This window comes from Gobius niger (genome assembly GCF_951799975.1).
Source record: "Gobius niger genome assembly, chromosome: 13".
Classification (NCBI taxonomy): domain Eukaryota; kingdom Metazoa; phylum Chordata; class Actinopteri; order Gobiiformes; family Gobiidae; genus Gobius; species Gobius niger.
The window spans coordinates 21,205,094-21,219,058 of NC_136864.1; the positions used below are offsets into that span (position 1 = coordinate 21,205,094).

The 13,965-nt window shown below is 39.6% G+C and overlaps 3 protein-coding genes across 3 annotated transcripts; 1 reads left to right on the forward strand and 2 right to left on the reverse strand.

Annotated features, from left to right (window-relative positions):
- Positions 1-974: 974 nt before the first annotated feature.
- Positions 975-5,076, forward strand: itm2cb (integral membrane protein 2Cb). Its single transcript, XM_079568680.1, has 6 exons — positions 975-1,194; positions 2,619-2,756; positions 2,851-3,039; positions 3,123-3,233; positions 3,347-3,494; positions 4,080-5,076. The coding sequence occupies exons 1-6, from the start codon at positions 1,108-1,110 to the stop codon at positions 4,169-4,171; spliced, it is 765 nt and encodes a 254-aa protein (XP_079424806.1). The 5' UTR covers positions 975-1,107; the 3' UTR covers positions 4,172-5,076.
- A 120-nt stretch (positions 5,077-5,196) lies between these two features.
- LOC306972167 (G-protein coupled receptor 55) lies at positions 5,197-7,731 on the reverse strand. The gene is made up of 2 exons (XM_079568679.1): positions 6,997-7,731; positions 5,197-6,051 (listed from the first exon to the last, which is right to left on the reverse strand). The coding sequence occupies exons 1-2, from the start codon at positions 7,723-7,725 to the stop codon at positions 5,845-5,847; spliced, it is 936 nt and encodes a 311-aa protein (XP_079424805.1). The 5' UTR covers positions 7,726-7,731; the 3' UTR covers positions 5,197-5,844.
- Positions 7,732-8,932: 1,201 nt separating this feature from the next.
- snorc (secondary ossification center associated regulator of chondrocyte maturation) lies at positions 8,933-13,910 on the reverse strand. Its single transcript, XM_079568688.1, has 3 exons — positions 13,475-13,910; positions 9,949-10,116; positions 8,933-9,583 (listed from the first exon to the last, which is right to left on the reverse strand). The coding sequence occupies exons 1-3, from the start codon at positions 13,581-13,583 to the stop codon at positions 9,474-9,476; spliced, it is 387 nt and encodes a 128-aa protein (XP_079424814.1). The 5' UTR covers positions 13,584-13,910; the 3' UTR covers positions 8,933-9,473.
- Positions 13,911-13,965: the final 55 nt, after the last annotated feature.

The window sequence follows — 13,965 nt, forward strand, 5'->3', positions numbered from 1 at the left end:
AATTTAGGCTTTAATTAAAAAGCATTAATTTGATTCAAACTGGCATTAAACTACATTTCTTTTAAAATAATGTAATTTTACTACACAAAATGTACATATTTTCTCTAAAGTTGCATCCAATTTGCTTATATATCAACATTTCCCCTCATTCATTTGAGAGAATGTTTGCAAATCTTAAGAAATATGCACTGAATTTTTGCGTTTGTGACATACAAATATTATTGGACCTTGAAATAGCATTAAGAATCAATTAAATGTGACTTGCTGCTACCTGTATGCAGCTTTTGGTTTTCCTAAAACAAACAGCTCACACTGTCACGTGTGAGTCAATTGAACATCATGTTCAGGCTTAGAAATACACACGTTTTATTTACATAAGAGACAAATGCAACACACATGATTTTTAGTAATACAAGGTAATATGAGCAGTTACACTGTGCAGTGTACATTACACTATAGCTTGTTGTGAAATATGAATATGACATTTTGAAAAAGGCATGTTATTAATTCATAGATAGAATAAATCCACAAAATGTGGTGAATATGCTGATACTGGCAGTTTTACTACTGCTGCTAGTTGTTAATCATAGGCTTTTTTTTTATCTCGTTATCTCGTCACTTCTGCTCTTCTGCTCAGTTACCAAGAGTTTTCTAACAGTCCCACATTTCCGGATGATCAGTGATGAGAAAAAGAGGTGTCGCTTTAAATAAAATTCGGAAAGCCTTACCATATCGGGAACCAGCCTTCAGAATAAAGTGGTTGTATGTTTATAAGCCTGTAATAAAGGAAGTACTTCACATAAAATATGTTTGCATGGATACTGGACATGATATTGGTGTATATTAAACCGGAAAAGGCTCTGCAGTTTTATACTGTTCACTTTTAAATGCCATTTTTGGGTAGTGGACTCTTACGTTGACAGCGGCGCGAGGAGTTTTCCTCGAGACCCACACAACGCTTGTTCGTCACAGTAGACGCTCTTCTGAGGTCACTGAGTCCCGGGGGCGATACGCAGCCATCGATATAAAACATTCCAGCTCTGTGCATGGACACAGTGCACTAAAACAGAAACGAGACTAAGCACTTACCACCATCAGCCGAGCATCATGGTGAAGATCAGTTTTCAGCCTGTGTCGGCGCAGAAGCCAGAAAAAGACAACGATGAAGACAAGTTCGTTATTCCTCAGGCTCACGTGAGTTTGTACACTTTGTCTTTTTCTTTGTTTGTTTGTTTTGTGCTGTGGTCAAGCATTTTTGCAAATTTCATGACGCATTATTTGCATAGCTTTGTCAATTTAATGCCTTTTTGACAGTTTTCTACATTGCAAATGTAACTTCCAAATGCGGAAATACATGGGCTTATTAAATAGGCCCTATAAACATTTAGGGTTGTTTTAGTAATGTATCTGCACGATACATTGATAACACATCTAAACAATAATATGTGCAATTACCTGTTATTACCTCAGGTTTGACCTGGCTCTGTTGACATTACGTAACCTTGTTTTGTCTGCTCTGCGACCCAGACGTGACGTCAATTACGTTACATTAAAATGTATCAACCGCAGATCTTCATGTTTTGTGCTCTGCATAGAGTAATGGGCCCAATATGTGTTTGTTAAATGCTGAAAAAAGAGCAACTGCAGTCTCTCAACAGCTCGTGCTGCTGCACTTTTTGTAGGACAGGAACACTCTTAATCATTATCAGTACGTAGTACATTTATTTAAAAAAAAAAATTGGCCATTTTTATTATCTCCAAATATAACTATTAAGTGAGGGAATGAATGCTTTATTAATGTTTGATTACTTCAATACATTGTCTGTGTTGAGGAAGCTAAGATTCTGGCAAATGGAATTCACCTTAAAGAGCTTTACTGAAAATGTATGTCCTCCAGAAAATAAAACCAGTGTAGTGTCTCTGCATTATGATTTTTTTCTGTATTTAGGTTAAAATTAAATCTAATACGTAAAAAGTAGGTGCCTGTCTGTTTTGCCACATTGTCTATAAACACATTTGGACAACATGCAACACTTGAGAATTGTACGTCCACTATATAGAAGCACAGGTAGTGACCTCAAAGATGTCTTGGATTCTGATTGGTGGAGACAGTAGCACAAGCGTCACAGCCAGTGTGTGCTGATCTATAAATATTGTTGATTTTATGGAGGGACCCCTACTCCACGCAAGCACTCTTGCACATGACGCCCACTGACAGCTCTTGGGAATTGTCTACAAATAAGGAGTGTGGAAGTTGACTTCTAAGAATAGCACTCGACGGCCACGTGCCAACATCTTCGTCAGAGCCTGGCACAATCTGTTCTTCCAGCTTCCGCTCTCCATGGCAACAGTAGTAGGGATGGCAGCAGATTGACTGAGAGACTGTGGGTGTGATGCGCCAGGTTGCGTCCCTGCCCATTTACGTTTGTCTTCTGACTTCACATAAAAGAGTTTTACAACATGGATTTACATTTGCAAGAGTTAATACTGCAAGGCTTACGGCATTGTGTCAAAGTTTTCTAATCAAAGTTAATACTATATGCTGACAATGTTGGTAATATGAATTATTTTACTTAATTTTTTCAATTGTTTTGTAACCAAAATGTTTTTTGTTACAGGAGCAGCTGACTCTCCCTGTAAGATCCAAAAGGCCCATTCCAACTGGACTGGTCTGCCTTGCCTTTGGTCTGGTAGTCTTCCTGTCGGGATTGATACTTGCTTCTGTGTATGTTTATCGTCAGTACTTTGTATCCCAGGTGAGCCAAAATTGTATAAATTTAGAACACAATTATAGTAACATATAGTTTTGGTGAAGTTGTTGCTTAATGCCCTGTTGTGTCCCAATTCCAGATGCCTGAAGACAGTTTGTTCCACTGTCGGGTGGTCTATGAGGACTCCATTTTTGCACCTCTCAGGGGACGACAGGAGCTTGAAGAGAATGTCGGTATCTACCTTGAGGACAACTATGAGCAGATTAGCGTACCTGTGCCACACTTTGGAGGCAGCGATCCCGCTGATATTATTCATGACTTTCACAGAGTAAGTCATTGCATAAGTGAAAGTTACTATGGTACATTGTGAAGATTCCTTTTGTGACCAGTTTGGCTTCTTGTTTTTTTCAGGGCTTCACTGCATATTATGACATTGCTCTGGACAAATGTTACATCACAGAACTAAACACCACATTGGTGATGCCTCCTCGCAGTCTGTGGGAGCTGCTAATCAACGTCAAGGTAATGCACTGTGATTGTCATTGAAAGAGATTAATTGCTGCATGATAAGGTGCTCTCAGCTTCTGTTGGCAGCCAGTCCACCCATAATTAATGATCTGTTCTATATGTTACAGAGAGGGACATACCTTCCTCATACCTACATTGTTCATGAGGAGATGGTGGTGACAGGGAGAGTGAGGAGCATGAGACAGCTTGGGCCATTCATCCACAGACTTTGCTTTGGCAAAGAGACCTACCGCCTTCGACGCCGCAGTCACAGACGTGAGTACACACTCCCTCTTTTGACATCTACTTCCGCCAGCTCTTTCTTTGTCTTAAGTACCCAAACTGGCAAGTATTGCACCATGTGATGTAAATTCGGCCACCTCAATTTTCATCTAGCAAAGAGGAGCGCTTCTTTTTTTTTACAAAGCAGTTGGAGTCGGTGTGTAGGAGTAAAGTCATTGTAACAGCCTAGTACAATAAATACAACCATAAATAGGGCCTTGACAAACTCTGCAGATTTTTGTACATGATAGAATCCTCCTCACGTAGCTTGCCAGTGCGTGTGTGGGAGGGCAGGGAGCTTCCTGATCTGTGACTCACTACAGCGAAGTGGACACATCCACACATTGTGGAGGAGGCTGTGATGCACGAGTGAATTCTCTGTCGTTGCCGGCTTTGATTGGCAAAGAAGCCGCTGAAGTGATGCAACAAGATTCCCCTCCAGTACATATATGGGCGTTATTTCTCAGGGATAACCAGTGATTATTCATACACTGCAGCTGCAATATGTAACATAACCAAGACTTAGTTTCATTGTGGTACAAGTTTGTTAAACATACTCTTCTCTTTTATGTCTTGCAGGAATTGAAAGGCGCGAGACGAAGAAGTGCCACAGCATTCGTCACTTCGAAAACACTTTTGTGGTCGAGACTCAAATCTGCGAAAGGATGTAAACGCCACGCAGAAATCACGACCATTCAACTCTGAAGCCAATCAGAAACAATACCTCTTGAAATCTTAAGGCTTTCAACTGCACTTTAAAATGTGTTTTTGTCCAGTGAATTAAATGTTGTCTCATTTGTATGTTTGGGGAAAATGCTTAATTTGTTTGTAATGTCTTTTATTTTGGGTAATTGTTTGGAGTTGACATTATAAATGTGTCTGAAAATACTGTATATGTAGCTAGTCCAGTGTGTAAAACGAGTATGGACTTTGGATTGTAATTTAGTTTCGTTCTTTGTTTTTATGCAGCAGTTTTGTCTTGGTGAGGGCTCATGCACTCTTATGTCTTAACTAGTTTCTGTTTTGTTGTTTTCAGAAGCAAAAATGGCAAAACATACCTCATGTAGTTTAGGCACTTCTTAAATGAGTCTTTGTTCAATGTTGTATATAATATTTTAAGCAATATAAATTGTATATTAATTTACTTCGTAAAATATCCCAAACATTGATTTTTATTTAAATGTTTTTATTTTGTTGTTATGTTTTTTTTTTCCTTTGGCATTGGCCTTTTCATATTCCTTTGATATTAATGGCTTCAGACTGTATTGAGAAGCAGTACTTTAGCGGAACAGGAGAACCAAAGTTTGTGGTGCGCTACACAATACGTAACGCATAGTGATGAATTTAGAAATGGTATAGATAATTTCACTCACTGTAGATGATATCAAAGGTCATTCTGTCATGTTCTTCCCTCTCCACCTTGTCCTGCATTCCTATTTCAACTTTATTACCAATTGAAATAATTGGGTTGTGTTTTTATTGAAAAATGTCTCTGTTGACAGAGACTACTCCGAAGTGTTCATACTTAATTTTGCTGTACATGAATTTCTTGTAATATCTTGCTGCTTTAAAATAAATAACAAACTTTATGTGTTTGCGTTTGAAGTTGATTTCTAAAGGACACAAATACAATAACTACAGCGTGTGAAGCTTTTTGTTTAGAAAAAAGAGAAATAGCACCTCCATTACTTCCTCACATTGAGGTAATAAGCAGTGACTTTATTGAGCTTAATGTTCAACAGTTAATGTACAAATGGCAATTAATTTTATATTCAAACCTGCAGAGCAAGCTTTAGCTAAGATGCCGGTATAAAATAAATTAGACTCCACATACAGTGTGCAAAATACTAATAGTAAAACATCAAATCAGACACAATAAAAGCTCAATTACAATTTTATAACACACACAATATAAAACACCAATGTGTAAAATGTGCAATTTTATTTAAAATATTGAGTATTAAGAAAATGTTATTGTTAATTCACAGAGAAACTGGAATTGTGGTGGTCGAGGATGGGGGGGTAGAGTGGAGTCCAGTGTCTTTGAGTGGACCCCAGTTTGTGTTTACTAAATGCCTTTTGTCATTACTAAATAGCTGTTGCATCTTGTATTTGCAAATTGCTGAGAATGTATTATTTGGCAGATAGCAGCTAATTTACACAAAACAGAACTGCAAACCACTATGCATACATTGTTTTTTCCAAAGCAAATATTTTTTCCCCCCTTTTGCATTTATAACTGTTGCTGACGTCTGATATTCAGCCACAAAACCCAGCGCTCTCATTGCTTAAGTGCGCTCAGGAAGTCAGTCATTTTTCCTCTCTGGTTCCTCTGTGGCCAGAGTCAGACCTCTGATGTGCTGCATGTGGGTCTCCTTAGGCCGACCGTCGATAACCTGAATGTGTTCTTGGCAATCTTCACCTCCAGAGTGATGAAGTAATAGCACAGAGCGTCCAGGCAGCAGGTGACATTAGACAGACATAGGGAGAGCTGAATAAAGAGGCTGATGTGAGCCTGAGCGCCGCAGTCCTGGATCACTTCTTGGTGGACCTGAGTAATATATAATGTTAGTTTTTTTGTGATTAAATAAAACAATGTGATTTAAGGCCAAAACATAATACAAGAGGTAAACTACTGCAGAACATTATAATAATTGTGTGTGTCCAGAGTATTTCTTTTTATGTTGACCCATGCATTTGCACTGATTTCTGAGGCCTGGTTTTCTAGGTCACACAAATTAATGCCGAAGATTGTCTCATGAGAACAGTTGCAGGTACATTATTTCAAAATGATGCGCAACAGTGCCTAATGAATGACTGTTAATGTCCTGTAAATCATTGAATTAACAACAGATTTTGCAAATCAATAAAAGTGAATCCACATAGATTCCAGAATAAGATAACAATTAAAAAGATGCATTTGTATATATTAAAATTATTATTTTCTCTTTAAATTTGCTTTCAAAATCAATTTCCACCTATAATGAAATACAAAGGAACAAAATGCAATAAGAAAGTTCCAATACACTGCCTACATAATCTGAAAATAACAAAACAAAATCTTGATTTGAGTAATTAATTTAAATGAATTTTTCCTTGAGGCAGGTTTTTTTTTTATATGCATACTAAGAAAAACAATCTTATCGCACTCACAATTCGTGAAATATCTTAATTTACTTGAAATTGGATTGTTGTTGATGTTTTTTTCTTTATGTATGTGTAAAAAAACATGGACAGATTTCTTGCAATTAGTTATTCAAATCAAGGACAAATGTACTATTTTAAAGCGCTTTGAGTGACTAATGCTGGTGGAAAAGCGCTACATAGATTGAGACCATTTGCCATTATTTCAATAAAATGCATGGATTTTTAGATGCTTTTTTTCGTGTAGACTTTTACTGCCGTAATTGTCTCAATGTAATTTATTTTGTTATTTTTGTTGTTAACTTGGAGTGTTTTAGATTTAGTCACTTTAAAACCCCATTCTTGAGCTTACCATAAACTGCAGCAGGATGGCCAGGTGGCAGGGAGTCAGCGGCAGCAGGAAGGCGCACATGCTGCTGTAGATGTACTTGACATAGGCTTGGCTCTGCGGGCTCTGCCGTCCCGACTGCTGCAGCGTCCTGATGAGCTTCACCGAGCAGAAGACTAACACCATCGCGGGCAACAGGAACCCGAACACCTGGACGCAGATGATCACTACAGGCCTCCAGCCCTGTGTCGAAAAACTATGAAAGCAATGAAATTCAGCTACTCCGCCTGTCCTAAAACTAGAGATGGTTGTGGAGACTACTATCAGCACCAGTGCCCACACGCTTACGCAGATTCCAAGGGCTTTTTTACGTGAACGCCGCTGCTTGGCCTTAAAGGGATGACATATTGCCAACCAGCGATCAACGGCTATGCTCATGATAGTGTAGATGCTGCCATATATTCCAAAAAAATACAGGCTTTCCAGGACAGAGCAGAGTGGCTGCAGGTGGGCCGGCCAGAGGTGGTTGGCGGCGTGCATCTTGAAAGGAAGAGGAAAGAGGAGCACAAGGTCTATCAGGGCCAGGCTGGTCATGTAGATGGTGGTCTCAGTCCACTTAGAAAGACTGCAGCAGAACACATACAGTGCTCCAAAGTTACAGACCAAACCAAGGAGGAATATGGGCACATAGATGACCAGCTCCAAGTGCTTCATCAACTTATCCACATGTTCAAATGAGCAGTTGCCTGTCATGGTGATGGAGCTGCAGAGACATTTTGATTTTTAAGGTCAAAATCAAACAAATCAGATCATGTCCGTTCTGAGCTATAGTTCCCACAGTCTACTACATGACCGAAACCACTCAGATGTGTGGGCTTTGGAAACTTTTTAGTCAGTGCCACAGCGCCTCCCGCATCTCAAATGTGTGAAATCAAAACTTGACACCAGTGAAGTGGCAGAATAATTCAAATATTAATATGTATTCAATGCTCAAATATAAATAGCATCTGTAACACTATTGTTAAAGTAGTTCAGTATCAGTACGTAAGTGCCATGTATTCCATTGGTGCTGTCTGTCTTTTTGTATTTATTGAAGCGATCTCAAACCTGTTTATCCAAATCTACATATTAAGTATATTCAAAGTTTTTGCCATTTTCTTTGCACCCTAGCTTTTTTAATCTTACCTTGTCCTCATGAGTGGTACAAAAGTGGAAAGTGTGTGTGAGCGCTTACCTCTGATGCTGCTCGCACAAGTTATTTGCTGTTTATGTGTGGCGGTCTGCACAGCGCCAGACACTTCTGCTTTTCTGACTCGTTTCATCACCACTTCCTGACTTATGCCAGCCATCATGCCATTGTTGTACACATGTACATTAGGACCTTTTGAAAACAAAGCTGATGTTATCGCATGTGCCCACCACAGAGGTGTACTAACTAGGGCTTCTTTATTTTTGTCATTCACACCGACTGATTGGACCTAGAAATATAAAAAATAAAAAATAAAATAACTAAGATTAAAAACCACAAGTATCTCAGGGAGTTTTCATTGTGGTAAGTATTTCCCAAACTTGCCAATGTTTCAAGATTTGTCACTTTGACATATGACCGTCATGTGATCTACTTTTAAATATGATTTGATTTGTTTTTTGTGTGTTGTAAATTTCAAGTTTAAAGTGGTTCACAGATTAAAGTGAGACACCAACAGTGGTTATGTACTTTCATTTTAGGTTACGTGGTGATGACTACATTGCAAGAAATGGGCCAACAATGATATTATCAGCAAATCATTTCCTTTGTGCTCAGCTTCTCTCTTCGCTTGGCCTTCTATTCTAAATATAAAATACCGTGTGATTATTTGACAAAAATACTTAAGGCAGCTTTAACACCTTTTCTATTCTTAAAATAAAATAAAAAAAACAAATGTATATTTTTTTTAAGGAAAAGGGAATAAGGCTTACTTTATTAAATCTCTTATTTGGCATCAGAGAATACATTAAATGTAATCATGATTGGCATTGACATTTACATGGCTGCATTCGGCAAGTCCCTCTACTACACACTTTGGCAAACACCCTTTTCCACAGCTTACATTCACAAAATACAAGTACAGCATTGTTTATTTTGACTCTACGTGAGCATGTTCAAAACAAAACACAAATAATACAAACATAAAAAGAAGGAACTGAAGCCACTGGAGACTTTGCGGCAGCACTTTGCACTGGAAGAACCAGCCAGTTTCACATTGTACTGTCTGTAACATTTGGAAATGCTGCGATGAACAGGAAATCCAAACTTGGGCTGTTCTCTATTAAAGGGACCTGCCGCATTTAGCATCTAGCGAAGCAACAGACACTCACAAGTCTTCTTTGGTGAGGATGAAGGCTGTATGGGCGCTGAGAAGTTGAGAAAACACCCCCCAAACAAGCCACAAACTCACAGATTCCTTTAAACACATACACACTCATGCCACTCTCACACACATGAACCAGACAGGACTGCTTTAGGAGGCTGTGAACTTTCGCAGTGTTATAACGATGAGCGCGAGTAGGACAGACGCTCCAAGGAAGACTGCTATCACGATGGCAGTGATGGCCCCGGGCCCCAGGGCGTCTGCGAGGACACAAAGTTAAATGTATCAAGTTACTTAGATTCAGAATAAAGCCCATAATCTTTATTAGAAATTATGTTCAAATACAGTAAATAGCTTTAGGGCACAGAGGACTACAACAGTCCATACTTTCCTACAAGAGGTCAAAAGAAAAATATCAATACTTCTGCTTCTTGTATCAATATTAATACTTCTTCAGCGGAAGGATTTATACGTACAGTGCATCATAGACATTTGTGTTCAAGAAGAAGAAGGAGAAGATATAGGGTGAACATCATCTCAGCAAATGAGATATCATGCTTCCAGGCCTGATATCTCACCCTCCATTCATTTGACGACAGAGCAGACAGAGCACTTGGGGACTCACCTTCTTCCTCGTCCAGGACTTGGGTGTGTGTGGCGTCCTCATATTCATAGGTTACTGACTCCCCTGTGGCTTCATGGAATGGGTCTTTAGTGGTCACTTCACTTGGCATGTCATCTCCTGATGTGTCCTGGCTATCTCTGGACGTTAATGCAGGGTCTGCTACCGTCTCTGTGAAAACACAACTCTAGTTTAGATGTCCATAAGAGGAGAGCAGTGGTGGAAGAAATACTCAACTTACTTAAGTATATTTTTGGTCTTGTATCTGCACTTTTACTTATGTAAAGGTGTGAAAGTATGCATTGTAAGATGTACTTCATAAGTAAAAACTAAAAGTATTTAAGAGTTTAATGTGCAGGTTTTTTTTTAAATAATTTCAGGTCTAAACGAGTAAACCACAAACAGGAAGTAAACCAGGTTTAAACCCGGACTAAAGTAGGTCAGGTCTAAACCAGATTTTAAACCATGTCTAAAGGAGTAAAGAGGTCACTTTGGGTTAGAAGTATTTTATTTTCAACTTAAAAACGTTGTAGTGGAGTAGAAAGTACAGATACAGGCTCTAAAATGTAGTGAAGTAAAAGTAAAAAGTATTAATCACAAAATGTACTTGTGAAGTAAAAGTACCTATAATTTGAACTTTTTACTTGTACTTTTGACTTTGTTACTTTCCACAACTGGAGGGGAGTAATGAGGATACAAAATCGAATCATGACATTGGAGTTGGAGTGGTAGTCATATTCAGTGTGCAGCTTTGCACTCAAACACATGTCCTCTACTTTTTCCCAACCAATCCTCCTATCGCTCATGTGTGTGACAGCCATACACAACCAGAGTGAAGTGTGAACTCTTATCTGCTACGCTATGTAACGCTTTTAATTGTTGAAAGTTTGACAAAATTGGAGGTATGATTAATGCTCCAGGGAGCTGCCACCCCTAATGTCAACACAAAACTTACAGCACTGTAGGACAGTGTGAATTTGCAGTAGCTGCTGTTACTTCACAACCTGTCACTGTCAGGGCCAACGGCTGAGACTTCTGTATAAGGCCTTCTTTGTTGGTAAAATGTATTGACCGTTCAGCTTGGAAGACTTGGAATTCAACAACACGTGACAGATTAAATGATGTGAAGTCTTTGAACAACTGACGCTAGACCCTTTCCGTGAGCTGTACACGCATTACATATCAACTTCGAAAATACAATGACAGGACATTCTCACTTTTATTTACACAGTAAAGTGCATGTAATAAAAAATAATAATAAGAAATAGCGATTTGACTTTTTACGATAACAAAAACAAACACTGATTTATTTGAAAAAGATCAAAGGACAGTGTATTTGGTCTGTGCCCCCAAAATAGACATAAATAATAGACTTAGAGTAAAAATGTCACCCCTCTAAAACTGCCATACAAATAATTTAAGACATTTCCAATGTAATGCCAAACAGTTCCCTTCTTGTATGAACTTCAGAGTATCCTAACCTGTTGAAATCAAAGCAATATGCCTGCCATAATTCACCTGATCCTAAAACCACATGCCTGTCACTCTCAGTTGGTCACTATCCTGTAATTAAACACTTGTAAATCTTTTCTGTGAAGTCCTAATTCCAAGGAGAGAAATATTTGACTCCCATCTTCTGAAGTAAATAAACTGCGCACACAAGCCAACCCATTCACGGCTCTGATTCACTTATCCCATCCTCAACGGGATGCACACCAAGAAAACCAACATGTTTACCCTGCGCTTATTTAACGCTACATATTTACTTTGTAGCATCTGACGCCCTCCATAAACTCTCTCATCCGCCGTTTTCTGTTCTTTTTGCTTCACTGGAAAATGTTGAAGGCTATGGGGGCTAATAGGCATAATGCGTAGGATTTGTTCATCATGTTTTAAGTCATACTTTCAGGTGAAGGGCCACAACTCTTATGGCGACTGCTAGAACTGTTTTGAGGAGGAAAAGCCCAAAGGACAATCATGTTAAGTCTGATAAGTCTGATCCTAAGTTTGCCATATCAGTATCTAAACTCCTTTGGATTGATTGAGACATTGAACTTTGTCTTGGTTTCATGTGGTTCATTCATTAAAGCTTATTGAAATGTAATTGAATTGTCCTGCCTGAAACTTCTGGATGCATGTCTTCTTATTCTGCTGTATTATGATGCGACTGTGTTGACTCTGTCTTGCGCAGCTTCCTGTGCTGTAGCTGGCCTGAGGTATGGAGTGTGGGGCCTCCAGCCAACATCGCCATCAATGAGGCCTTGAGCTGGAGGCACAAAAGACAGCTTGTGCGGTCACTAACCAGCATCAACCGGCCCAGGCCCAAAGTAGGTATGGAGAGGCTACTCGATGTCAAACAAACATGTTTATTAAATAGTCCCTGTGTGTGAAAACCAGCGGAAAATAATGCGATGCCTTAAGGGTGGAGTCGCACTCATGTTCTTAACATCTTGGAAAATACACTTGAACACTATCTTCAGCTGGCCAATCCGAAAATGCACTTAGAGCTTTAGTGAAGGCCTTATGTGCACTTAAAACACAGGGGACCATTTGTTGGCCTTCCAGCAAGGGTTTCACACCAACTAGAGAGATGGCGATGTGAGCAGGCAGGCGTGCGTGAAAAACTTGCAGTATTCCCCTGACAGGACAATGGCACTCCTCTGCCCCTTTACACGGCCCTGTATCACACTTTTTAGATTGTATGAGTCAGTGAGATTTGCTGACACATCCTGTTGTATGTCCCCTGCTGGGCTGACTGCGGAGTGTCACGATGCTTGAATCATCAGGTTGGTGGTGTGGTCAGGACCGTGCACAGCCACTCCAACTTCACAGTAGGGGAAACTGTGATCCTCTGAGGTATCAATATGAAGATCGTGAGCTTTACTTTGGAGAGACATTCTGCAAATTGTCAGAGCCGGGCCTTGAACCCTAAGCGCTCAAGTGAATTTACACGGCAGCAGATTTGCATTTTTTTTTTAAAGTATCTCCAGGGCTGCTACACGCAGTGTGAAGTACATCAGTGAAGAACGTATGACACAACAGCGGTAGAAACAAGCAGGTCTCAGGGTCATGTTGTCCACGCTGGCTTCGGCGTTCGCACACTTGGCAAGGAAATAGTCAACTTGTAATGTCCAAGTTTTGATCAGTGACTCCGATTTGAGAAGATGTGTTTTGTTTTGAGCGTTTCATATTATACTATGTCTATGTCACATTTCCGCCTTTAAAAGAAAAAGTACATATCTTTCAACATTTAGCACTCTCAGATCGGCCTCTGTGAGATCTGGGTGTAACATGCGTCATAGGTGGTTAAGTGTTGCATTTCAGATGATTTTAGGATTCATGAAAGCACTGAGTCATCCTGTTTGTCAAAGCACAGCATTCACAGCTCAAGGCTTCAACAACTGCATCTTTTACATCTGTGCGTGCGTGTCTACATATATGGACTATTACTAGAAACTGCAATATTAAACATGATTATGTTGGAATTGTTTTATAAAAAATAAGGAAATGTTATAAGAAGTTGTCTTACCTGTGTTTACAAGGGTGACCAGGAAGCCCAGCAACATGAGAAGGGCCACACTGCAGATGGTGTTTCTGGGAACCATGTTGGCGCAGAAGTAGGATGTGCAAAGTAGCATCAAATCTCCTCAAACTGAAACAGGGCTCAAAGAGGACGACACGAGAGTGCACAGGAGGAAAGGTAAATCCGAAGCACACGAAAGGGGTGGGCCGAGGTGCGCACTGCCCAGGATGGGACTGTCTGGACAGTGTGTACTTTGTGAGGACATCAACGAAGGCACACCCAAACCTCAGAGTTTAGGGGTTAAATACAAGCCGACCTGAGGGTCACAGGAGTTTTCATTGCACATAGTTGTGAAGTGTAAAATTCACAGGCGGAGCATGGGGGCACATTCGATCAACTACATCCTTAATACTGTATAATATATGTCTGGAACATATCTTGTTTTGCTGTTTATTTCAGCCTATGAACCTTGAATAATTATCCCATAGTTTCCCAGA

Excerpts from the sequence above, each read along its gene's own strand:
- itm2cb (XM_079568680.1), top strand. The coding sequence starts at position 1,108 with ATGGTGAAGATCAGTTTTCAGCCTGTGTCGGCGCAGAAGCCAGAAAAA. Across the intron at positions 3,040-3,122 it reads TTATTCATGACTTTCACAGA|GGCTTCACTGCATATTATGA; the intron begins GTAAGTCATTGC and ends TGTTTTTTTCAG. Across the intron at positions 3,234-3,346 it reads AGCTGCTAATCAACGTCAAG|AGAGGGACATACCTTCCTCA; the intron begins GTAATGCACTGT and ends TATATGTTACAG.
- LOC306972167 (XM_079568679.1), bottom strand. The coding sequence starts at position 7,725 with ATGACAGGCAACTGCTCATTTGAACATGTGGATAAGTTGATGAAGCAC. Across the intron at positions 6,052-6,996 it reads CCATCCTGCTGCAGTTTATG|GTCCACCAAGAAGTGATCCA; the intron begins GTAAGCTCAAGA and ends TATATTACTCAG.
- snorc (XM_079568688.1), bottom strand. The coding sequence starts at position 13,583 with ATGCTACTTTGCACATCCTACTTCTGCGCCAACATGGTTCCCAGAAAC. Across the intron at positions 10,117-13,474 it reads GGTCACCCTTGTAAACACAG|AGACGGTAGCAGACCCTGCA; the intron begins GTAAGACAACTT and ends GTGTTTTCACAG. Across the intron at positions 9,584-9,948 it reads AGTCCTGGACGAGGAAGAAG|ACGCCCTGGGGCCCGGGGCC; the intron begins GTGAGTCCCCAA and ends GTGTCCTCGCAG.